The sequence below is a fragment of the Falco peregrinus genome, chromosome 2, assembly GCF_023634155.1.
Source record: "Falco peregrinus isolate bFalPer1 chromosome 2, bFalPer1.pri, whole genome shotgun sequence".
Lineage (NCBI taxonomy): Eukaryota > Metazoa > Chordata > Aves > Falconiformes > Falconidae > Falco > Falco peregrinus.
The window spans coordinates 58,399,170-58,419,251 of record NC_073722.1 but is presented as its reverse complement, the minus strand read 5'-3'; the positions used below and the strand labels follow the sequence as shown (position 1 = coordinate 58,419,251).

Sequence of the window (20,082 nt, the reverse complement as noted above, 5' to 3'; positions counted from 1 at the left end):
AAAAAGGATGGTATGTGCACAGGATGTAATTCATACATATATGATTCTTTCATGACTTTTAGCACTTTCTACATAACCTGAATGAATTATCTTTGCACCACTTAACCTAAATGTTATTTCTGTTCTTGAAAGCGCTTTAAGAAATAAGTTTTGGGATAGCTTAGTTTACAAACAATGATAATGAAAGGCCAATGCGACATCTTAACATTTGAAAATATGAGATTTGGTTCCTAGGTTCCACAATGAACTTCATTTTTTCACATCATATTTCAGAAACCGTAAAAATATTCACTACAAGTAAATGCAATGACTGCTACTTAAGTATCAGATGCAGCACGCACTGCAACTGTCAGTATGAAATAAAAAATTTACTTTCATGCACATCAAATGCATCCAGTTAGGGTTTTTTTTCTGATTTAAATCAGATGAGGATTTTCTCAGAGATTTACCATCATTATCCTGTCACATATATGTTAACAGAGTTTTCAATTTCAAAGGAATAGATATGCACACCTTCCTTCAGTGAAATCCAAAGGACTGGAAAGAGGTGTGCATCATCTTCGTAAGCGAGCTTTGTGTATGACCAGCTTTTGGCCTCTAGCAAAATATAAATACTTTTCAAAGACTGTGCTGGACAACTCTTTTTTCTTCCTTTTAAACATATATATACACACATATAAATACATGTACACATATACATGTATATAAAAAAGGTATTTAGAAAAAACGTTAGGCCTATTAAAGCCAAACACTTAGAACACACACAGTAGAAATACAAATTTGGATTCTGTGGAACTCTGGCATTTCTTATATTGAATCTGTGGCCAATTTGTTTATTAGCATAGGATATGTATAAGGATAGGGTAGCTGACAAGGATAGGGTTCACTTAAATAAGCCTTCAGACTACTAAAGAATACTTCAACAATCATTACCTTGACTTTGTTAAGTCTTGGCTTTTATACAGTGTCATAACTCAACTAAGCTAGTAAGTTGTCAAGTAACATACTCAAAAGAACACTAAGTGTCAGAAAGGTGAGACGAGTAACTTTTCTGTAAAAATAATGTAAAAATCCAAAACCGTCTCCCCACTTCAAGAGAAAATCCATAAAACGCTGGATAGTATAAAAGGCCTTACTGATTTATTTCAGTTACAGAATACTGATACATTGCTTTAAAAGATCTCAAACAAATAATCACCTTTCTATTGTGGGTATGAGGGAAGGTGGAGGACCGCCAGGTGGTGGTGGAAAGCCTGTAATAATAAATTAGGCGAGGGTGAAAAAAGAAAAAAACAAACCCCAAACCATGAACACATAGAAGACCTACACTAAGGATTCAACAGCAAACAAATTCCAGAGAGTACAACGCAAAATTTTTCTCAATGTGTAAATGGTTTTTATTTTGTAAGAATGGGTACTACTTTCCAGCTTAACAAAGGTAGAGTATTAAACATATATTATCAGTGCTTCAAATCAAATATCTTATCATTCTTAAAAATACAGTGATTAAGCAGCACGGGAAAATTCCTGAGTATCTAACAATACTTAACTATTTTCTACCTAGTTGAAAAAAAGAAATGGAAAGAAAAAAAGGAAGCACAGATCTAAGAAACAGGGTGGTTAGGTCCACTAGTCAACAGCATTTTCATATATTTTCTTTTCTGCCTGTCATGAAGATAACTAACCCTACATCTATACATAGTTTCGTATTTATGAACTTTTATCTATATAACTATAAAAGGAAGTTGGTAAATTTTCATTTCTTAACCAAACGTGGAAAAAAATTCTAAGCAAGTTTACCTGGTGGTGGCACTGTTATTGGTATACCTAAAAAGAGAACAAATAAAATATAAGTTATAGTGATAGTTGATGTTTATTATCTGTAGATCTATCACCACATACATGATCAAGAAGAATACTAGTTATTTTCTGTGTCCTCAGATGCAAGATCTCACATTAATACCAACTGTTAAAATTTTATGCAAGCCTTGTGAAATCTGGCTTTTTATCTAAACTCCTATTCTTCAGGATCTTATTTAATTAGAAACAAAAATAATGAAGAATGACTCTGGGCCTCAAGATTAGAATTAAATCCATAACCCTGAAATATTTAGTATCCAGAAGGAAAGTAACATCTCATTGAATATATTTGTTTTAATTTATATTCCACGACTGGATGAAAATAAACACAATTGGCTTCTGACCTTTAATAGCTTAGTATAGGAAATAGGAGGACCACGTGGAAAAAATACTCTAGCAACAGTATTAGACTTTTCAGTAAATGCTGTACCTCACTGCAATTATTCAGTTGCAACTTGGAGGGAAAAAAATGTTTGGTACCCTGTTTTCTTTTAAATATCTAAGAAAGGAGCATCCTTTAATGCAAACAAATCTAAGCCTGTTCTAACTTTTCTAGTTTTCAGACCTAGCTTAGCTGTTCCAACTCTAACTAAAAGCTGAGGAAATTCTTCACTGCTAAAATACTGCCTCAACTATAAACCCATCTTACTTGATTATGAAAGGAAAGATTACAAGGTAAAAATCATTTGTACACTTTAAAGGACATTATCTTCTCATACTTTGCAAAGAACTAGTTTTACCTCAACTGGACACACAAAACACTGTTACATGAAAGTAACAAACTGGGCTAAAACAAGATTGTCAATATTGTTTTACAATACTGTCAAACAAAATAGACAACTTTACCAGGCACAAAGCTCTTTCAATTATGAGCAACTCTGCTTCCATTAAAAAAATAATACTTTCAATCTGACAACTCACTGCAAGACTTTTAGAGGGGGAGAGAACAGAAAACTTTGCCAAGTGTTACAGCAAAACTGATGAAAGCATCCAAACAGAACAGCAGCCAGACCCACCTAAATTAAAACTCCAAGCTCCAGACTTCATCATTCAGAGAATATCCTAGATGTACTAGTCACTGTATGACTAATTTTATGTGTACATCATTAGTTCAACATTAGAAATAAAAGACTATTTTATGGCAGCAATATTTAAATACATCTACATATTATGTCTAGAAATACCAACTGCTCCCAAATTGCCTTGGCAGAAGGACAGAACCAAGGAATATGCAAGCTGAGTAAGAGTAATCGGTATCAGTGTTCACTAACTGCTGGTGATTTCACTGACACGAATTCTTACCAGCATTAATCCTATATGATTAAACAAGTTGTGAAACAAAATTGAGGTTGCTGTCCAATCCTGAAAACCCAATCTCTCAGCCAAAATGTAAGCCAAGAGACAGTGAACCCCAAAAGTAAAATTTCTGAACTGCATAAGCCATTTTCTCTTCACCAGCACACAAGCTTTCCAACGTGCACAATGAACATAAGCTAGAAAAATATCAGAAGTTCCCTCAAATCAGTTAATGTATTAGGTCTAGCTTATGCTTAAAAAAAATTTTCGATTGCTGCACTAAAAACAGTTTATTATTAGCGCTGAGCATGGCTCTCAGCACTACGCACATAATCGCTTGGAAAGCCATCAGCTAAATACTCTTTATAAAAAGGAAGAAATTCTGATTGAACAATTAATATTCTGCACAGAATTTTATCTTGTGCAGAAATACAAATAAATTCTCATCACAAGATTAAAAGCCAAATGAAAAATTTCACTTGAGAGCCATTCAAACAAAACTGACTGAATGTAACTAATATCCAAAGACCAAACACCCAAATAATTTTAATGCATTGGTTAATGCTGGGTATTATACTAAAAAAAACACGTAAGCATTGTTTCCTCAAAAACCTTTAAGAACATTTTAAAAGTCATGATTAATGATCGTACCATTTTAAGACAGAAGCTAATTTACTTGATGTTATCATAATGGAAGGAACAGTCTTCTGCATTCCAAGCTAGCAAGTATCACTAAAAAGATCTAAACAAATCTTTTCCCCATCCTCACCTTCTTCACTAACACACAAATGTGACACAAAACAAGAAAAAAAACCCCAAATAATAAACTTTGTTAACAGAAAATTAAGAATCTCTTAACTCTTCACTCCTTTGCCTTCTACTAACACAGTGTATGAAAATATACTTGAAGCATCATCAGCCAACTACTTCTAAGAAGAAAAAAAAAAAAAAGATTCTGAAATACTGAGTCATTTCTTGCAATGTAGGACTAAACTTGAGCACAAGTACAAGAAGCTGACATAGCATAGATCACACCATATCCCTACATGTTGTACTGCCACAAAGATATACCCGACCTAAACCTAAACACTCAGACCTGTGTGTCAAAAGCAATCCAAGTGGCATTAGCGCAGCATTTTACCTAATGTGCTCAAAATTGCTTCCAAGACATTTTATACCATCCTACTAACTCAAGGCTGCTCAGTATTTACAGAAAACCACATAGGTTTTACTAGAGGAAAGCAATGCCACACATGCTCTGCTTGCAGAGTAAAGAATTAAACATGATAATGTTGCCACAGCTTAACAACACACTGCAAATTAGCCACACTCTGTAATAGCGCACAGCAATGTAATGCAACTCAACTTCATGTAAAAACTTCTTTTGCCACAGGGTAAACTAAGTCAAGTTCTCTCTTCTTTATCACAAAATAAAAAGTACATGCTTAGATTGCTGGGGCTGAGCAGATACACAGTTACTTACTAAGCCCTAATATAAGGTCGGGCAGTTAAACTTTCCGAAGTTATGCAACAGAAGTTCAATACTTTATTTTTTTTAGTATCACAAATACATGTCACATTTTAACTACACTCTTAAACCAAAACACATAAAGCAACTTTTAAAGCCTGTTAAACAGAAGCATCCACACTCTTCTTTAGATTCAAATTACTCCAACATAGCAATAAACCAAGCAAGCAAAAAGCAACACATTTTTTTGCCACAGCCAGTGATCTCCTAGGAGTATTTGAGGATTTTCTGCATTTGGCCCTTTGAATCGTTCCAGGACTCATGCCTCAAAAAAAGATTTGAATCGCAAGAGTGAATGAATTCAGAACAAGAGGTCTAACTTCAAAGCAAGATCCTTTTTCAAAGGGGCTTTTGGAGGATGTTTTATATTTGGAATACTTAAATTTTCTGGCAAGTAGTCCCAGTTTAATATTGGGTAAGAGTAGTTTTTTTCCTCCTCCTCCATCAAACCTAGGAGGGATGGCAGATTCTATTTTAGGAACAGCTTTGAAGATAAAGAGCTGGCAACAGCACAATTAAAACACAGGCCTGAAGAAACCAAATCCACAGCTCTTAATCGTTACTTTCGAATCTACTCGAAGCATGGAAGGATGTTGAAGGAGACCTTCTGAACAAGTGTATGTCATAAACCTGCCAGTAAACCACAAGACTAAAGCCAAATCTGCTTGCTAAGTCTGTAACACATGTGGATTTCTTTCACCTTTAAAGGCTCAACAGGTGAGGGGGTTTGTAAGAACAGTCCAGTACACCTATATGACATTCCTGCATGAAGTGCATTTGGGGTGTCTGTGGGGGTTCCTCTCATGCTTTTAATAATACACAACTTGGATCACTTTTTCTGTACCACAATTACAATAATTACTTTCTAAAAACTTGCAATGCATTACCTATATTACTTTATCAGAAAGGTTTTAATGCGGCTTAAAAACACAGTTTGCGTTAATGTCACGTTCTTCTCCTTTCTGTCCCGCCTGCAGTTAGAAAACACAGAATTGCCACAACATTCTGTGCCACAACAGCAGCACATTCTCTCTTCAGATATTTTTTATATTTATGCACAAAAACTTGGAAAAGGGCACAGAATTATTTCATCTTTAAATCTCTTCTGTTTTCTGTATTACACCATTTTGTGTATGACAGTAACTGATGAAAGCCAGAGCTCACCAGGCAGCAGGAGTTAATTGTTTTAAAATCATGAGCCGCCACTGAAGAAAGCAACCTCTTCTACTGAAGATTTAAATCCTATAAAGCCCCACACAAAGTTGTTGCACAGAAATAATGTTACTTCCGTGCTTATACATAGGAGCATTATCAGGGAAACTTTGAAAGATTCCCTGTGCAAACAGAATAGCAAAGAAACTGCTCAGCATGATTTCAGAACACGTCAAGCAAACGCAAGGAACAAAAGGAGAACATAAGGAAAGTGGCTCCACCTTAAATCGGTCTCTTCTGTAAACAAATCCTTCACTTTCTTACTCAAACACTCTCCAAAGTTTCTCCATCTATTTTCACTTCTCACTGACCATTCTTCTTAGTTCTTGCTAAGTCTTTTGGAACTTAACTCCTTAAAATGACAACACAACAATGCTAACTGCACCAAATGCCCATGACACTCTCCCCAGTAAACTTCCATGACCATCAAGTTTCATTAAATATTCAGTAAATATAAGTAAATTTCAAACCAGATTTTATAATGAGAAAAGTGCTCAAAGAGCTTTGATTCCTGAAGATTCACAGGCACAAGATGCTGAATAAAAACATCAGTTGCTATGAAGACCTCTGACTGAAAGAACGCATGCTACACAAATGCAACTCTTATCAGACTTATGGGAATTCATGCACACTGTGAGGGGAAAGGGAATTAAAGCTTCTGTTGCTGCTTTGACCTTAGATATCAGAGAATCCATCTTCTGACACAAATTCATGGTATGCCATGCTTTTAGTTCAAAAGTTTGTAGAATTATTTGTCAACATGTACCTCCCAACAGCCTTAGCAGTAGCTGAACTATAGAAAACATCTTTTCACTTGAAACATTTTCAAGGACACGAGATCCAACATTTAGTCCACACAAGGGCCAACATTTAGGCTTTAGGTAATTATTTACTATTTGGGATTATGCTTACTGAGAAAATAAAGACAAAAGTCTGTTTCTGCCTTGCTGATATATTTAAGAAAAGAGTAGAACCCAGAATTCTGAAATTCTTCAAATATAGCCAAACGTGCATGGAATGTGCAGTCTTTAATTCATTATCATCAAGCATTTGATGTTAATGCATCTCCCATTCTTCACATCCTATGTAGTGCAGGATATTTACCTGGTGGGGGAATCAGAGGTGGAGCAGTACTGACAGTTGGAGGGGGTGGGAGGAAAGGAGGTGGTGGAAGGTGGGTAGGTGGAGCTCCTGGAGGGAAAAATGGAGGTGGCTTGGTAAAATTGTCTACTTCAGGATTAGATCGTTCTGAAAGAACCTGTAAAATATCAAACTATAGTTACAATTGCTATGTCAAAAGGGTAGAAGATAGGTTTCCTCTCTTTCCAGTTACTACAACAGGAAAGTATTACTTATGCACATAAAGAGCCATATTCAGATGGTTTATGTTCTATCTGCATCCCTACATTCAGCATCCCATACTTGCGCCAAGTACCTCTGAGGGTCTAAGAGCAGCCAATAGGGAACAACAAATGTAAGATCTGAGAGGGAATATAAGCTGTCTGAATATGGCCCAAAACACCATCTTAAATTTCCAGATAAAGGAAAATGTTTTAAAAATCAGTATGAAAAGCATGAAGAAACCCGAAACTTTAAATTACTGTGAGATGAGCCAAAAAACACATCAGTGTTTTCAATAGAAGCACTGCAATCCATTATTATTTTCATTCTTCAGCCTTAACCTAAGTCGGTATGGAAATGCAGTTAGGGCACCAAGCAACCTAGATTCTTCTCCACAGGTAAGTCAGGAGAGAAAAAGCATATGTATTCAATCTTAACATATTTAATTGTTTTCTTTAGATAATCCAAGCCCATAAAGACTAAAATTTATAAAGATTAGTTTTACAATTTATGGTAAAATAACACAATAGTACTTTTTTAAAAATTATATCAACTGTTTCTTCATTCACAATTTATTTTTAAAAGACTCCATTTCTCAAACTGCATACAAAGGCTTTCACTTTCAGCATTAGTGTCTGGCAGGAATAAGGTTGAAATGGACAGTCAGTTTAAATATTTATCTTGGTCACATAGTACACAAAATGCTTCCCAATGCAGATCTAGCAGGGCCAATGCTGTCTCCTGGACTTTATTAAAATATAATCTGAAATATTGCTTATTTCCTTTCAGTTAGAAGTATACCAAAACATTTATCTTTTAAAATATATCAAGTATTTACTTAATATAAATATACAATTAACTGCCACAACTTTCTTTCCGATCTTAAAACTACTTCTGTATTACTCATTCACATACACCAAAATGTTTTAATCAGAAGCTATAGGGAAAACACAAATGTCTTTTAGTCAAAGATAGTGTGCAAATCTGCAGTATAAAACCTGTATGTTGCTGTTTTCATTAGCACGCCGTCGTCCTTCCACCCTGCTGATAGTGATGGTCTGTCCAATCACATCTATTGTGCCAGATAATCGCCTGCAACACAGGACAAATGAGAATCAACACACACAATTAGAAAAGGAAAAAACTTAAAAGAAAAGAGAAAGAAGTCTTCCAGACTTCTCTTATTCTAAATGCCAAAAGTTCCTTCTCCTGTATAAAACATAAAAGATCATTTCTGAAGAACGTTCAATGTGGTAAGTTTGCTGAATTATGCAAGCGTTTAGAACTAAACAATGCAGCAATAAAGACTCCTGTAGGACAAAGGCTGACTATCCACATTCTCCTTCCATCCCCTACCAAGATAAATCTACGCTTCTGTTACTTACCAAAGAGAAAAAGGAAGAAAGAAAAAAGGAATACTACAGTGGTATTACAAAAAAGCCTCAATATGAAAAAATACATTAAACTCCTACAAAAATCTAAAGTAAAATAGTTATAAACTAATCATTAGAAGTAATTTCTAAAGTGCAATAAACTATATTGGAAGATCAAATGGAATAAGTTAGAAGGAAGAAATAAATATAAGCCAACTCTACCATGTATACTAGTGATAGTGCAGCACATACCAAACAAAATCAGTCACTACCTCTCCTGTCTTGGAATACGCAGTCTTAATATCAAACAGAAGTATACAAAACTAGTTGACACTGACTCCTAAACCCTGCATGAAACTCAAAGGAATCTTAGACCAGACTTTTCTGTTCCTCAGTTTTACAAATGCAAAACACCTCTCTCTCTCCAACACCTTTAAAATATTTGCATAGCTAAGCACTATGTTCACCTTCTTTAAAGACACCAGCAACAAAGGAGCAGAAGTCCCACCTCAGTCTCCCTCTTACAACTCCATCAGACAACAAATGAACATAATGTAAATTCAGAACACCTACCTTCGAAGTATTAGTAATGGATTTTTAGAGAAAGATGACAAGGAAAGTGACATGCATACACATTCTTTCCCTCCCACCTTCTGCCAATGAAAAATTTAAGAACTTCCCTTCCCATGCAGCTGTGTTTAATAGTCCCTGATTAACTTGCATTTGCACAATCTTTCAAACACATTTTCACTTTTGATCTCCAGCGATGAGATCTGTTTCAGCTATTTTTTTGTCTGACAACTGTATTTGGTGCCCTACAGTCCTTGTGTTTAAAAAAAGAAGAGAGATGCCTGTTCTTTGGCAGTGTAGTATTTGTGGTACCTCTGTTCTATCTCTGATCAGTTGTCTCTTTCCCAAGCTGAATTAGTCTACATGTCTCCTTATATAGAAGTGACTCTAACTTTATTATTTATTTCATCTTTTTGTGGACCCTTCCTACCACTATTATATCTTTTCTTGTCTGACAAACAGAACCACAGATAATATTCAACTCTCAATGCATCAGCTTTATAGAATACCATAATGACTCTTCCCTGTTTGTTACCCACTGCCAATAATGACTACCATTCAGTTTTCTTTATTTTGGCTAACACTCAAAATTGAACTAATATTTTGGGAAGAAGCAACAATAATTCCAAGATGTCCTTCTCAATGTTTATGGTTATTAATTATTAATTTGAAGAAGCACCTCTTATTTAGAAAAATGAAATCTAGGATTTAAATTTTCAGTGGTTTCAGTTCACTATGAACAGGTTATTCCAGTTCACACTGGAGTCAATGTGTGACTCTTAAATGCAAATGAATCTCACTTCAGTTTCCAAACCAGTCAATCTATTAAGCTTATGCCTGTTAGACTTAAGCTGTTCCCACTTTAAAGTTAACTCCCATGTACATATTCACATATTCTGTTAAGAGAGGTACCTTTAAGAACCCAAAGCCATCTGATATGGCCACACAGCTGTCATAAATTACAACATTTTATTTTTCACTTTTCAAAACAGGTTAAAAATGCTACACTGAGGGTAAAGACACAATGGCATTCCATTTGATACAAATACTAAAACCTCTCAAAACCTTCAATAAATCAAACACATGGGACTATACTTACAGTGAAGAAGGACTCCAGGTGCCAGATCAGAAAAATAATGACATGGATCTGAACATCACTACCAAAACTAAAATCTGGTATCTGTGACAACAGGGAAGCACTATTCTGAAAAGAGGAAGAATCTAAACTATAGTGAACTTTCCTGTTTGCAGCCCCAAAACAAACAAAACCCAGAAAGCTAGCTTTATAGAGAATTTATACCTCTATTATTCTCATGCAGATAGAAGAAACCCTACCTGCTTTGAAGCCCACAGTTAATTTCTAAAAGGGGTTAAAAAGCAGGATTCACTTAGGTCAACTCCATTAGAAAATGGGGTACAAAATCACATGGCTAATGGATGAGAGAAACAAAGGTACATCTGTGTCACACCTATAAGGGAAATCATAGTAGCGGAAACAGACAATATTTACCAACAGCATGACCTGTAATAAAGTAAGACTGGGAAAAAAGCTTTCAGGAGATTTCAGAAAAGAAAAAACACCCCCATACTTCTAGATTTAGAAGACAAGTTTCTGTATTTTTTCTATCTAGTGGACTACTAACCACATTAATACAAATAGCAGGAAGAACAGCTGGAAGCTGGGATTACAGGCTCCAAATTTTGCCAGACTGATAGCTCTGTCCCCAATTGCTCAAACCCCTAGATTCCAGTGCAGCCGAAAAAGACACAACAGACACTACCGCATGAAGGATCAGTTAAGATCTCCCCGAGACAATCTGAAGTTCCTGGCCAGACTGCATACTGAGGATGATCCAAATGCCTGTCCTCTGAGGTTTTCAGTATCTGGGTTTAGAGCTTTCTCCTGGATTTTAAAGCAGGCTCACTAAGCACAACAGTTTGGAGGGGAAAAAAAAAGGTTAATGGTACAAGACTCTGAGAACGCAAACTAAACCAGAACATATTATACAGCTGCCTCTTCAAGGATAACACAAGTTCAAGACATTCTCTGATCTTCTAACATCCCATCCTAAAAGTCAGATTGTTTCAGTCTAAATCCTGAAATAATCAATCCTGGCTTTCCTAATCCTCCCCAGTGGTCTTGCATGGTATTTCAGCACTGCTGCGCTTTGGATTATTATTATTTTTCTGCTTTCAGTAACTACATTGGAAACATAGGTATTATAAAACAATTGCTAAACCAACTGTTTCAGTAAAAAAAAAAAAATTAAAAAAGAGGAATTTTTGTAAAACAACAAAACTGTTTCAGTCTTTGCTCATTTGGTTTCAGAGTCCTAGGACACTGGTTCTCCTCCATCACTGGTATGTTCTGCTAATTATCTAAAACCTTACGCCAGAAAACTCATTTTACCTAGCTTTAGTCCATGTGTATGACAGATGACTCTCTTCTACAGAAAGGAGTCCTGCCTCTGCTTGGGTTGCTCCACTTTTCTACAGGTCTTCCACTTGGGAGTGATGAACGTCAAATTAAGACTCATTCTCTCTTGCACTGTTTGCACACTGCCAGTAACTGGCGTTGAAAGCACAGGCAATGGACACCAATGCAAGCCTAGTGGGCATTAAAGTACTATGTGCATCAACTATGCTACAATAACACAAATTTTGGCTTGGGAAACAGCTCAAATACAACACTGCATTATCAAAGGAAGCAAATCTAGACTACCAGTTGGTTCCTAGACATCAACTTTACTGAAATGGACAGACCTTTCACTTAATTTTTCTACAGTCTGAAGGGTACAGCTATGCTCACTCATTCTCACTGAGTTGATGCTTTATAATTATTTTTTTAATTATGTATCATAGCGGTATGTCTACTGTTCTTCTGAACAGCTGCCAAGAGATTGAATTTTAGTAATGATGGATGAGTTCAGGAATTTGCCATCATACCTCAAACTTGACAAATTCACTACTTCCAAGACTGCAATACTGATTTAATTAAGTGCTCCACTAAAAGAGCTTGAAATTGAACAGGAGAAAGCATATGTTCAAATGCAAATGGAGCTGCAGATGACACCAACGTCAAAAATGTGATCTTCACAAAGACAAGAGAGTTATCTGAAGTGTCCAGATTTTAACAGTTCCGCAGTTCTGTAAAAGGGGCAAATCTGCAGCCTTGAATCTTGATTAAGTCATAGAAAGTTGGCACATGGGGACATTTCAAAGACTCCCAAGCCATTATCTAGCTTAGTGATGTTAAGCAGGCATTACTAGGTTTCTGTCTCAGTGCTGTACGCAAAGAAAAGAAAGGCCTTGGTTTGTCCTTTACACAATCAGGGCACCTGGGATACAGATGTATTCCCAGTGGAGACACCCGAACATAAAAAGGCAATCCACATGTGTGGGATGCATATGAACCCACAGCAGAGTTCATACAAAGTGTAGCTTGAAAGGAACATTCCAGCATCTCAGTAAGTGATTTCACTCTAATTAAAGAATGGTTATTTACGAGCTATTTGCACTATGAATACCACCCCTGATGAAGATTCAATTCAGAAAGATACCTCAATCTCATTTGGCAAACTGAGTTTATTTAGGTTCTACAGAGCAAAGAGAAAGGCTGGAAAAGGAAGGAAAAAAAGGGGTGGAGGGGAAGACAAACCCAATTATTTTCTAAATTCATAGCTTCTGAAATCACTTATCCCCACCACAAGTAATAGAAATAATGAACTGTTTTTTGGACACCCCCCTCCACCTTTTCAGAATTCAGAAACAGTCTAACTACTGGGTGCCACATTTATTCACTATACTTACAGTCTAGTCTACTGATTATAGTATACTTTAAAACCTGTATTTAATATGTTACTGCGTTCCTTGTCTTGCTTGTGTTTTATGCTTTATTTTCTTCCTCTTGAGGACAGCCTCAACTTCACTGAGCTCACTTACCAATGATATAATTAAGAAGCAAACATATTTAAATTCAGAAATCATCGATATAAGAAACTGGTTTTTTTATTTTTCAAAATAGTGTCAGAGTTTCCATCGTTCAGTCTTGCAAGGCTAGTTCACGAAACCAGAGAAACCTGTACTTTTTCATAGTCCTGGCATTACCACAAATTCGTTTTCCATAAAAATTCTGTTTACAGCAAGGTCTATACACAGAGAAAGCTGATAAATAGCCCATCACACTGACAGGTTAATTTCTCTGAAAGCAGAATTAATTTAAATGTAATGTACTCTTAAGCAATAAGTGAAAAAACAAATGGAGGTTAAAAAACTAAGAGCTTCTGACAGAACAAAGTTTTGTGATGGAGAGCTATTCTAGATATTAGTAGAATGAGAAAATACCAGTTTTTTCATTTAGCTTGCAAATGAAACTTCTGCTTACTTCTCTGCTATAAAAGAAATACTATCTCAACAGTCCTTGAAAAATGACATACATAAAAGTATTGGTGTAAAGAACAGTAAGGTATCTCTATGACCTGACTGGTTAGGACAGGTTTGAAATATGTCACATTCTCTTCATGTTCTAGAAAACACTATACTCAGAAGAGATTCCTTCAAGTTTTTACCTTAACTGTGACTATGTACACCATGAATTTTTTATTAACTACCTCTAGAGAACAAACATTCTGTTTTATACCGTATGGTTTGTATATGATGTGCATTTACCAAACTGTTTCCATTATGTTTTAACTCTTCCTTCACAGCTACACAACACTTCATGCTATTCAACAGGCCTAAGTATCACAGAATCAAGGCAAGAGGTTTAGGTATCATTTCTAAACAACCAATAGCTCAGCTGTCATTTAGACAGTCACTGTTTATAAATTCCACCAAGACTTCTCGCACAGACACATTGTATGAACAAGCACTGAATTTTATTTCCTATTAAACACTTAGGATGCAATTTTAGTGAAATAGTAACTTTTATTGGCTGGGGAGCAATAATTCTGTTTCTATTTTGTAAACTACGACCTCCATATTGGTAATGAGACCTCAGGAGTTTTGGAACTTTTTTTTGAGAGTTTAAACTGCAATCACCTACTGTACTCAAACTAAAAAGGTAAAAGCAGTAGGCACAAAATTATTTTAATGTTTGTTTACAAACAAGTGAAAAAAAGCAAAAATCACTATCTGTCCTTAGACCTCCCATTAAAGAGAAATAATGTGCTGCAATATCTATGTGTAAAATGATCCAGAAATCGATGTTGCAGCCCTGACTAGTAAATGGGAATTTAAATCTTAAATTAAGATCAAGCCTTGATTTCCCCCCACTTACCTTAATTTGGGTGATTTGCCCCTCCTGCTCCTGTCACTTTCTGATGCCTGAACAGGCTTTTCTGGAGGCAGTGCTCCTCTGTGACTAAGAGCTGCTGCTTCTAGTGAGATAAATTGCCTAGGTGTTTCTTTTCTTGTATCTCTCTTTTTTGCTCTTTGAATTCCTCTTCTCATGCCCTTACCAATCTCTACACCAACGCTGCTATACCCAGTTGCATCAGTTTTTCCCTCCTTTTCACCAAATGTATCAACTACTGCTAGAAGCTGTGAGAAGATTTACTGCTACATTAGAAATGTTTCAGGCAATTTCACAACAAAGCTATTGCAAATGCCTCACGGCATAAAAGCAACTATTTTAAATCACCAAAGAGCTGGACTGCTGAAAAATTTCTACCTACCTAAAATTAACTCTTTATTTACAGGGGACAAAAAAGTCCAATCCCATACAACACTGCCTCGTTATAAAGAAATTAGTAATACAAGTTTTTCTATACAGAAAATAGTAGCTGTGTTCTGGAGAAGTCATTCAAGTAGAAGAATATATCATCCATAGTTAAGACATATTCATTCACTGAGCTACTCTCAGACTTTTGAGCATACAATTTTCTTTCAAAATCTCTTCCAACCACTTGGTAGAAATACCTTCTTCTTTACACAAGAATTTATTTTAAGCAAATGTATCAAAAGGAACAGATATTAAATGTGGGAAGAAGTCAATTTTGCCATTGTAACAACTTACAATTACAGTATTCACACTAAATGTATACAAAACAATGTATTCTAACCACTGGAATGCACAAGTGATATAACTGGAAATGTTCCATTTTGTTTCCTCTTTACGCAACAGACTAACTTCACTTACTGGCTTCTCATTCAAGATATATGGGTTTCCCAACCTTTGCTAAGGTAAACTTAGTTCCTGTAGAAAACATGTCTTAAGTTTGTCAGAAAAGCTCTGATTAATACCCAATATACCAAATTCAAACCTTTAAAAATCAGAAAGACGGTCGCTTAAACCTGGGATCACTAACTTCAGGCAGAAAAACAGAAGTATCACATAAAAATACAGTATAAAGGCATCTACAGCAAGATAGATCTAGCCTAGCTAGAGCACACGGCAAAGATTTTACTTATGAAGCTCATACTGTCACATGTTTGACCTCACTGTATTAAGCTTTTTCACAACAAATGCTAATTTCACAGAATCACAGAATTTATGCAACACATTTTTTCTACAACTTTCAGCTTCGCTACAATTTTAATATCCTAGTCATACACTACTTTCTAAAGCAGAGATTCTCTGTCCACCAATGAGATGCATAAAGAATTGAAATCTTGCAACAAAACCTGTATTAGATAAATATTTAGAACCCTTACCCTATGAACAGCACATTCAATTGTGAGAAATCTGTTACAAGAACATCACACATCAGATGCAATTAAGAAAAGTGAAAAAAATAATTAGAGGGTTGGTACAAAATTTGGAAGACTTTTACTGCTTCTTAGACAAAGAAAAATAGAAAAAGAAGAAAAAAAATAATTAAAATCTACTAAAACCAGAGCAGTGTAACCTGATAGCTCACAGGAGAATTTAGGCTACCAGGAGAAATATTCTAGGAGTGAAAGAAAAATGCAGACAGGAGTATCAAGCAAGATTATTTTTTTTCCCCACCCAAGAGAAATGTACCTGTGTTGAACTGACTTTTAAAGGATCAAATAATACAAGTGCCTCTGAATTAGTCAAGGTACTTATGGATACTAAAGACAAGTGCTAAAGACAAGTCATAGATGCTCACCTTTTAACTGTTGATGAGGAAAACCTACAACCTGCTCTACCTCTCTTACCGTCATTTATAACACGATGGCTTTTAATTTGCACAGAACCAAAACTCCTCAACTCCTCCTTTACTTTTTACTAAAGTAAAACAGAAGCATGGATTCATCCTAAGCCAAGTGCAAGGTACCAAACAGCAATCACTTAGATACAAAGGACAGAACTTATTAAAACCTGGGGCTGGGAGAAAGAGGGGAAGAAACCCTAGCAAGGATATAATTTCTCTCATTTTGAAGAAAGTATAGTAAAATATTCAAATATGGAGAAGCTAAAGCTACCTTGCATGAAAGAGGCTGGGTTCCAGGAATTCTTCCAGTTGTTGAAGTCATAGCTGTCTGATTCCATCTTGTTTAACCAAAAAGGTGTGCTACCTAATACCCATAAAGATGCCGGCTCAAAACTTTTGTTGGCCAGTCTAATTCTATACAAAAAACACAGTGTCATACACCAATGCCTGGATTTTTACAGCTGCCTTGTTTGGTCCTGCTGGTTTTTCTCCCCTTTCCTTCTACTTTCTCTTTCCCAAATAGCCAAGAAGGCAGCACAGCATTCATGTCTAATGGTGATTAAAGGTTAAAAATGATTAAGATCACTCTTCTCATTTCTACCTGTTACAGAAAAAAATTTTCTTTTTTTTGTACAAAAATCATGAACTTTAAATACATAAGAGGTAACAGTATAAAAAGTTTTTTTTCTTATAACTAACTGACCTGTTTGTTGGAATTCCTGATTTGAATAAGGCAGGAGGAGATGTGAAATCAGGTTTGGTTGACTGCACTGCCAACTCTTTCTCCAAATTTCCAGTTCTTCCCTGCTGTACCTTCAAAATAACATTTCATCTTTAGTTTAACCTGAGAAGTGTAGCAGCCCCACCACCCAACATAGCACATAATCAACACAAAAACAATGTAAGCCCAACTTTAATCAGATTTTTTTTTAAACTGTCACCTTTGCACAGCTAGTAAAATTCCATATTTTATAAGGATATAATACTTAAGTACTGTGTTTAATAGATATAAGAAGCAATATGCCAGAGAACAAATTGTTACAGAAGATAAGACAGTTTTAATATTTGTTATCCAAGCATCTGAATTGGAGATGAACAGACCAATGGATTTTCTTGTAGAATTTCCTGTATGAACAAAATAACATCTTAATTTTTAAAGACGCAAACTTACTAAAAAAAAAAAAAAATCTTCATCAGCTTAATGACAGATATATAACAAGTCTGCTACCCAACAACAAACCATGAGACAAGAAACTGAGTGGATTCTCCCACCTGCCTTATTGACCATGAGATCTAGTAACCACTTAATTTCCAAGTCATACCAGGAAATCACCTCATACTCCAAGTTATGCAGACTTTAAAAGATTATTCATTAGTTCAGACTGAATACTTAAAAAACATACTGCTGTTTCTGAAGTATGGCACAATTCCAGAGACATGTTATCAAAGTTATGTAAGACCTTTGATGCAAATACTTCAAGTATTGTTTGATTTCAGCAGCACATTTTACACAAAAGAAAAAAACTACATGGGTTAGTATTAAAGACAAACCTGTACTGATTCAGTTTTTAAAGACACTCCCCCTCTACCAACCACAGAGCTACATCACTCTACATAGCTAGTTTGCTCACAGTATAACATCACATAGGCTGTGATCTCACAGCCTCTTGTAGGCAAGTGAACTACTAAGCTTTTGCAGAATCTTACTTATAAACACAGGCACCTCTTTCACAAACCCACAAAAATGTATATAGATAGTTAAGATTCATTAAAAATAGAATTGAACTTTAGCATCCAGAAATATGAAAAACAAAAGCCCCCAAAACCTGAATAGGTTTGGTATAAGTGTTTATCTGAAAAATCTGTAAGTCTTCTGTTAATTAATAAGTAACCGGGAAAACGTGGAAGACAAAGTCTTGACAGTTACAGAAGATTAATCCAAACATACCATGTAATTTACATGAAACTTAGTATTTCAGAACAGTGGAAAAAAGTTAATGAAATTATTTAATAATTATATGTAAACTCCCTGTAAAACACATGACAAACTCTTAATTCAGAGTCTTACAACAGTTATTACCGGTACTGTTAGACCACTGGACCCCCAGAGAATCAATACTGAGCTAGAAACAGGGGAAACTTTGGTTTGGAATACTTTCCCTTCTTACTCCAGGTCTAACAGTTAAGAAAAATTTGAGAGTATAGCCAGCTGCAAATTTTAATGCCCATTGCCCGCCATTTCCACCATTGCACAACACTATTGTGATGGTAACTGAGGAAGTCAAAAAGCCTCACAGAGCCGATCTGCTCTTGCTAAGATAAAGTCAAAATGACTGCATACCCTCAAAAGGCATACCAGGGGAAACAAAAATACCTGTCTGAAGTTGACACTTCTGTCACAGGAGTATACAGATGACAGTAATAAACAGTTCCAAGTCAGTTTAATGACAGGTCAAGAACCAAAATGACTGCATATTGAAAATAAAATAACCTTTGTATTCTAATTTCAACTTTAGTATGAAAAAAAGAGTAAATAAGAAAATAAGTTAGAAAAAATGTTCAATCCTTAAAATAAATCCTGTCATACAGATTTTTCTGCTCTCTGAAAATCAGCATTTCCAAATGGAAAAAAATTACACATAGCTTGATAAATTGCCCTCTAATCCCAGAAGGTCAACAGAAAAATATGGAAGACTGATTTTCACATCTCAAGAGTTGCCAAAGATAAGTGTTACAAAACACAGTAAGAGCTACAAGGCCACAGGAAAAATAAACATGTCATAATCTACAAAAGCTTTCCCAGTACATCTGCACAAATTCTTTAATCTGCACAAACAAATAAATGCACTACAACTAAAAAATAAACCACCACATAATGAAAAATTAGCTTCGCTAGGAAATTTGTTAGTTCACCAGGCCACTAACTCACATGCTCGCAGAAGGATGACAAACTAAAGACACGCTTTTTAATCAGCATTTTGTGACGTAGGCAGAAAGTCACTGGTATAAGATGAGTTTGAAATAATGGTTATGTCCATTTCAGTTGTTCTTCTATCAGACTGTGGTGGCATGGTAAGCAATACTAAACAAACATGAGAGCAACCAACAAAAGTTTACTAAAATTCACCTTAAAAAGATGGTATCTGCCATCGAGAATCTCTGCACTTGGTCTTACTTCCATAGCATTGTCTTCAGCCTAAGTTAAATAACACATTGCCCATTAAGATACCATACAACTCTTAATGATGGGCCACAGTCTGAATAATGGTACAGGTGCAATCTAGCTGTAGCTAGTCTGTCACACTATCCACACAAATTGCCAGTGAAGCAACACAGAAACACTCTAAGCTTGGGGTGGGGAGTCAGGTGCAAACTCTAACAAATGCACCAAAGTGGGCAGAACAAGCTTATGACACACAAGCAGCTTCACAGGGAGAAAAACACATAGAACATCACAAAAGTTGTACTAATTACCGTAATCTTATTTGTGGTTGAGGTAACTGGTAAAATTTCAAGACCCATTCGTATTCTCTTCTGTTTTTCACAGTAAGCTTTCCAGGTATCTTCATTGAACCCATAGTTGAAATAATCAGAGAGATCAGCCCCTTTAAACAGAGAAGTATAGGGTTTTAGGTCATTACAAAGTTCATCTTTTCTTCACTGAACATACTTCACTGAACCTTTATTTTTAACATCAAAATGGATTAGGTAATGATCTGAAAACATACTACTGAAAAGTACAATACAGTCTTACATCAGTATAAGAGTATACATGGCTAATACT

At 35.6% G+C, this 20,082-nt stretch overlaps 1 protein-coding gene across 7 annotated transcripts in view; it reads right to left on the bottom strand.

Annotated features, from left to right (window-relative positions):
• The window catches only part of FIP1L1 (factor interacting with PAPOLA and CPSF1), a 42,967-nt gene that overhangs the window by 11,776 nt on the left and 11,109 nt on the right, over positions 1-20,082 (bottom strand). For 4 of the 7 annotated variants that reach the window (XM_027779307.2, XM_055796335.1, XM_055796334.1 and 1 more), the window contains exons 7-13: positions 19,773-19,903; positions 19,426-19,494; positions 17,002-17,111; positions 8,236-8,329; positions 7,001-7,154; positions 1,801-1,827; positions 1,199-1,253 (exon numbers count right to left, since the gene is read on the bottom strand). In XM_027779307.2, the coding sequence (XP_027635108.2) occupies positions 1,199-1,253; positions 1,801-1,827; positions 7,001-7,154; positions 8,236-8,329; positions 17,002-17,111; positions 19,426-19,494; positions 19,773-19,903 (640 nt within the window). The remainder of the gene's footprint in view (positions 1-1,198; positions 1,254-1,800; positions 1,828-7,000; positions 7,155-8,235; positions 8,330-17,001; positions 17,112-19,425; positions 19,495-19,772; positions 19,904-20,082) is intronic. The other 3 variants (XM_055796338.1, XM_055796337.1, XM_055796339.1) reach the window with 1 other exon arrangement.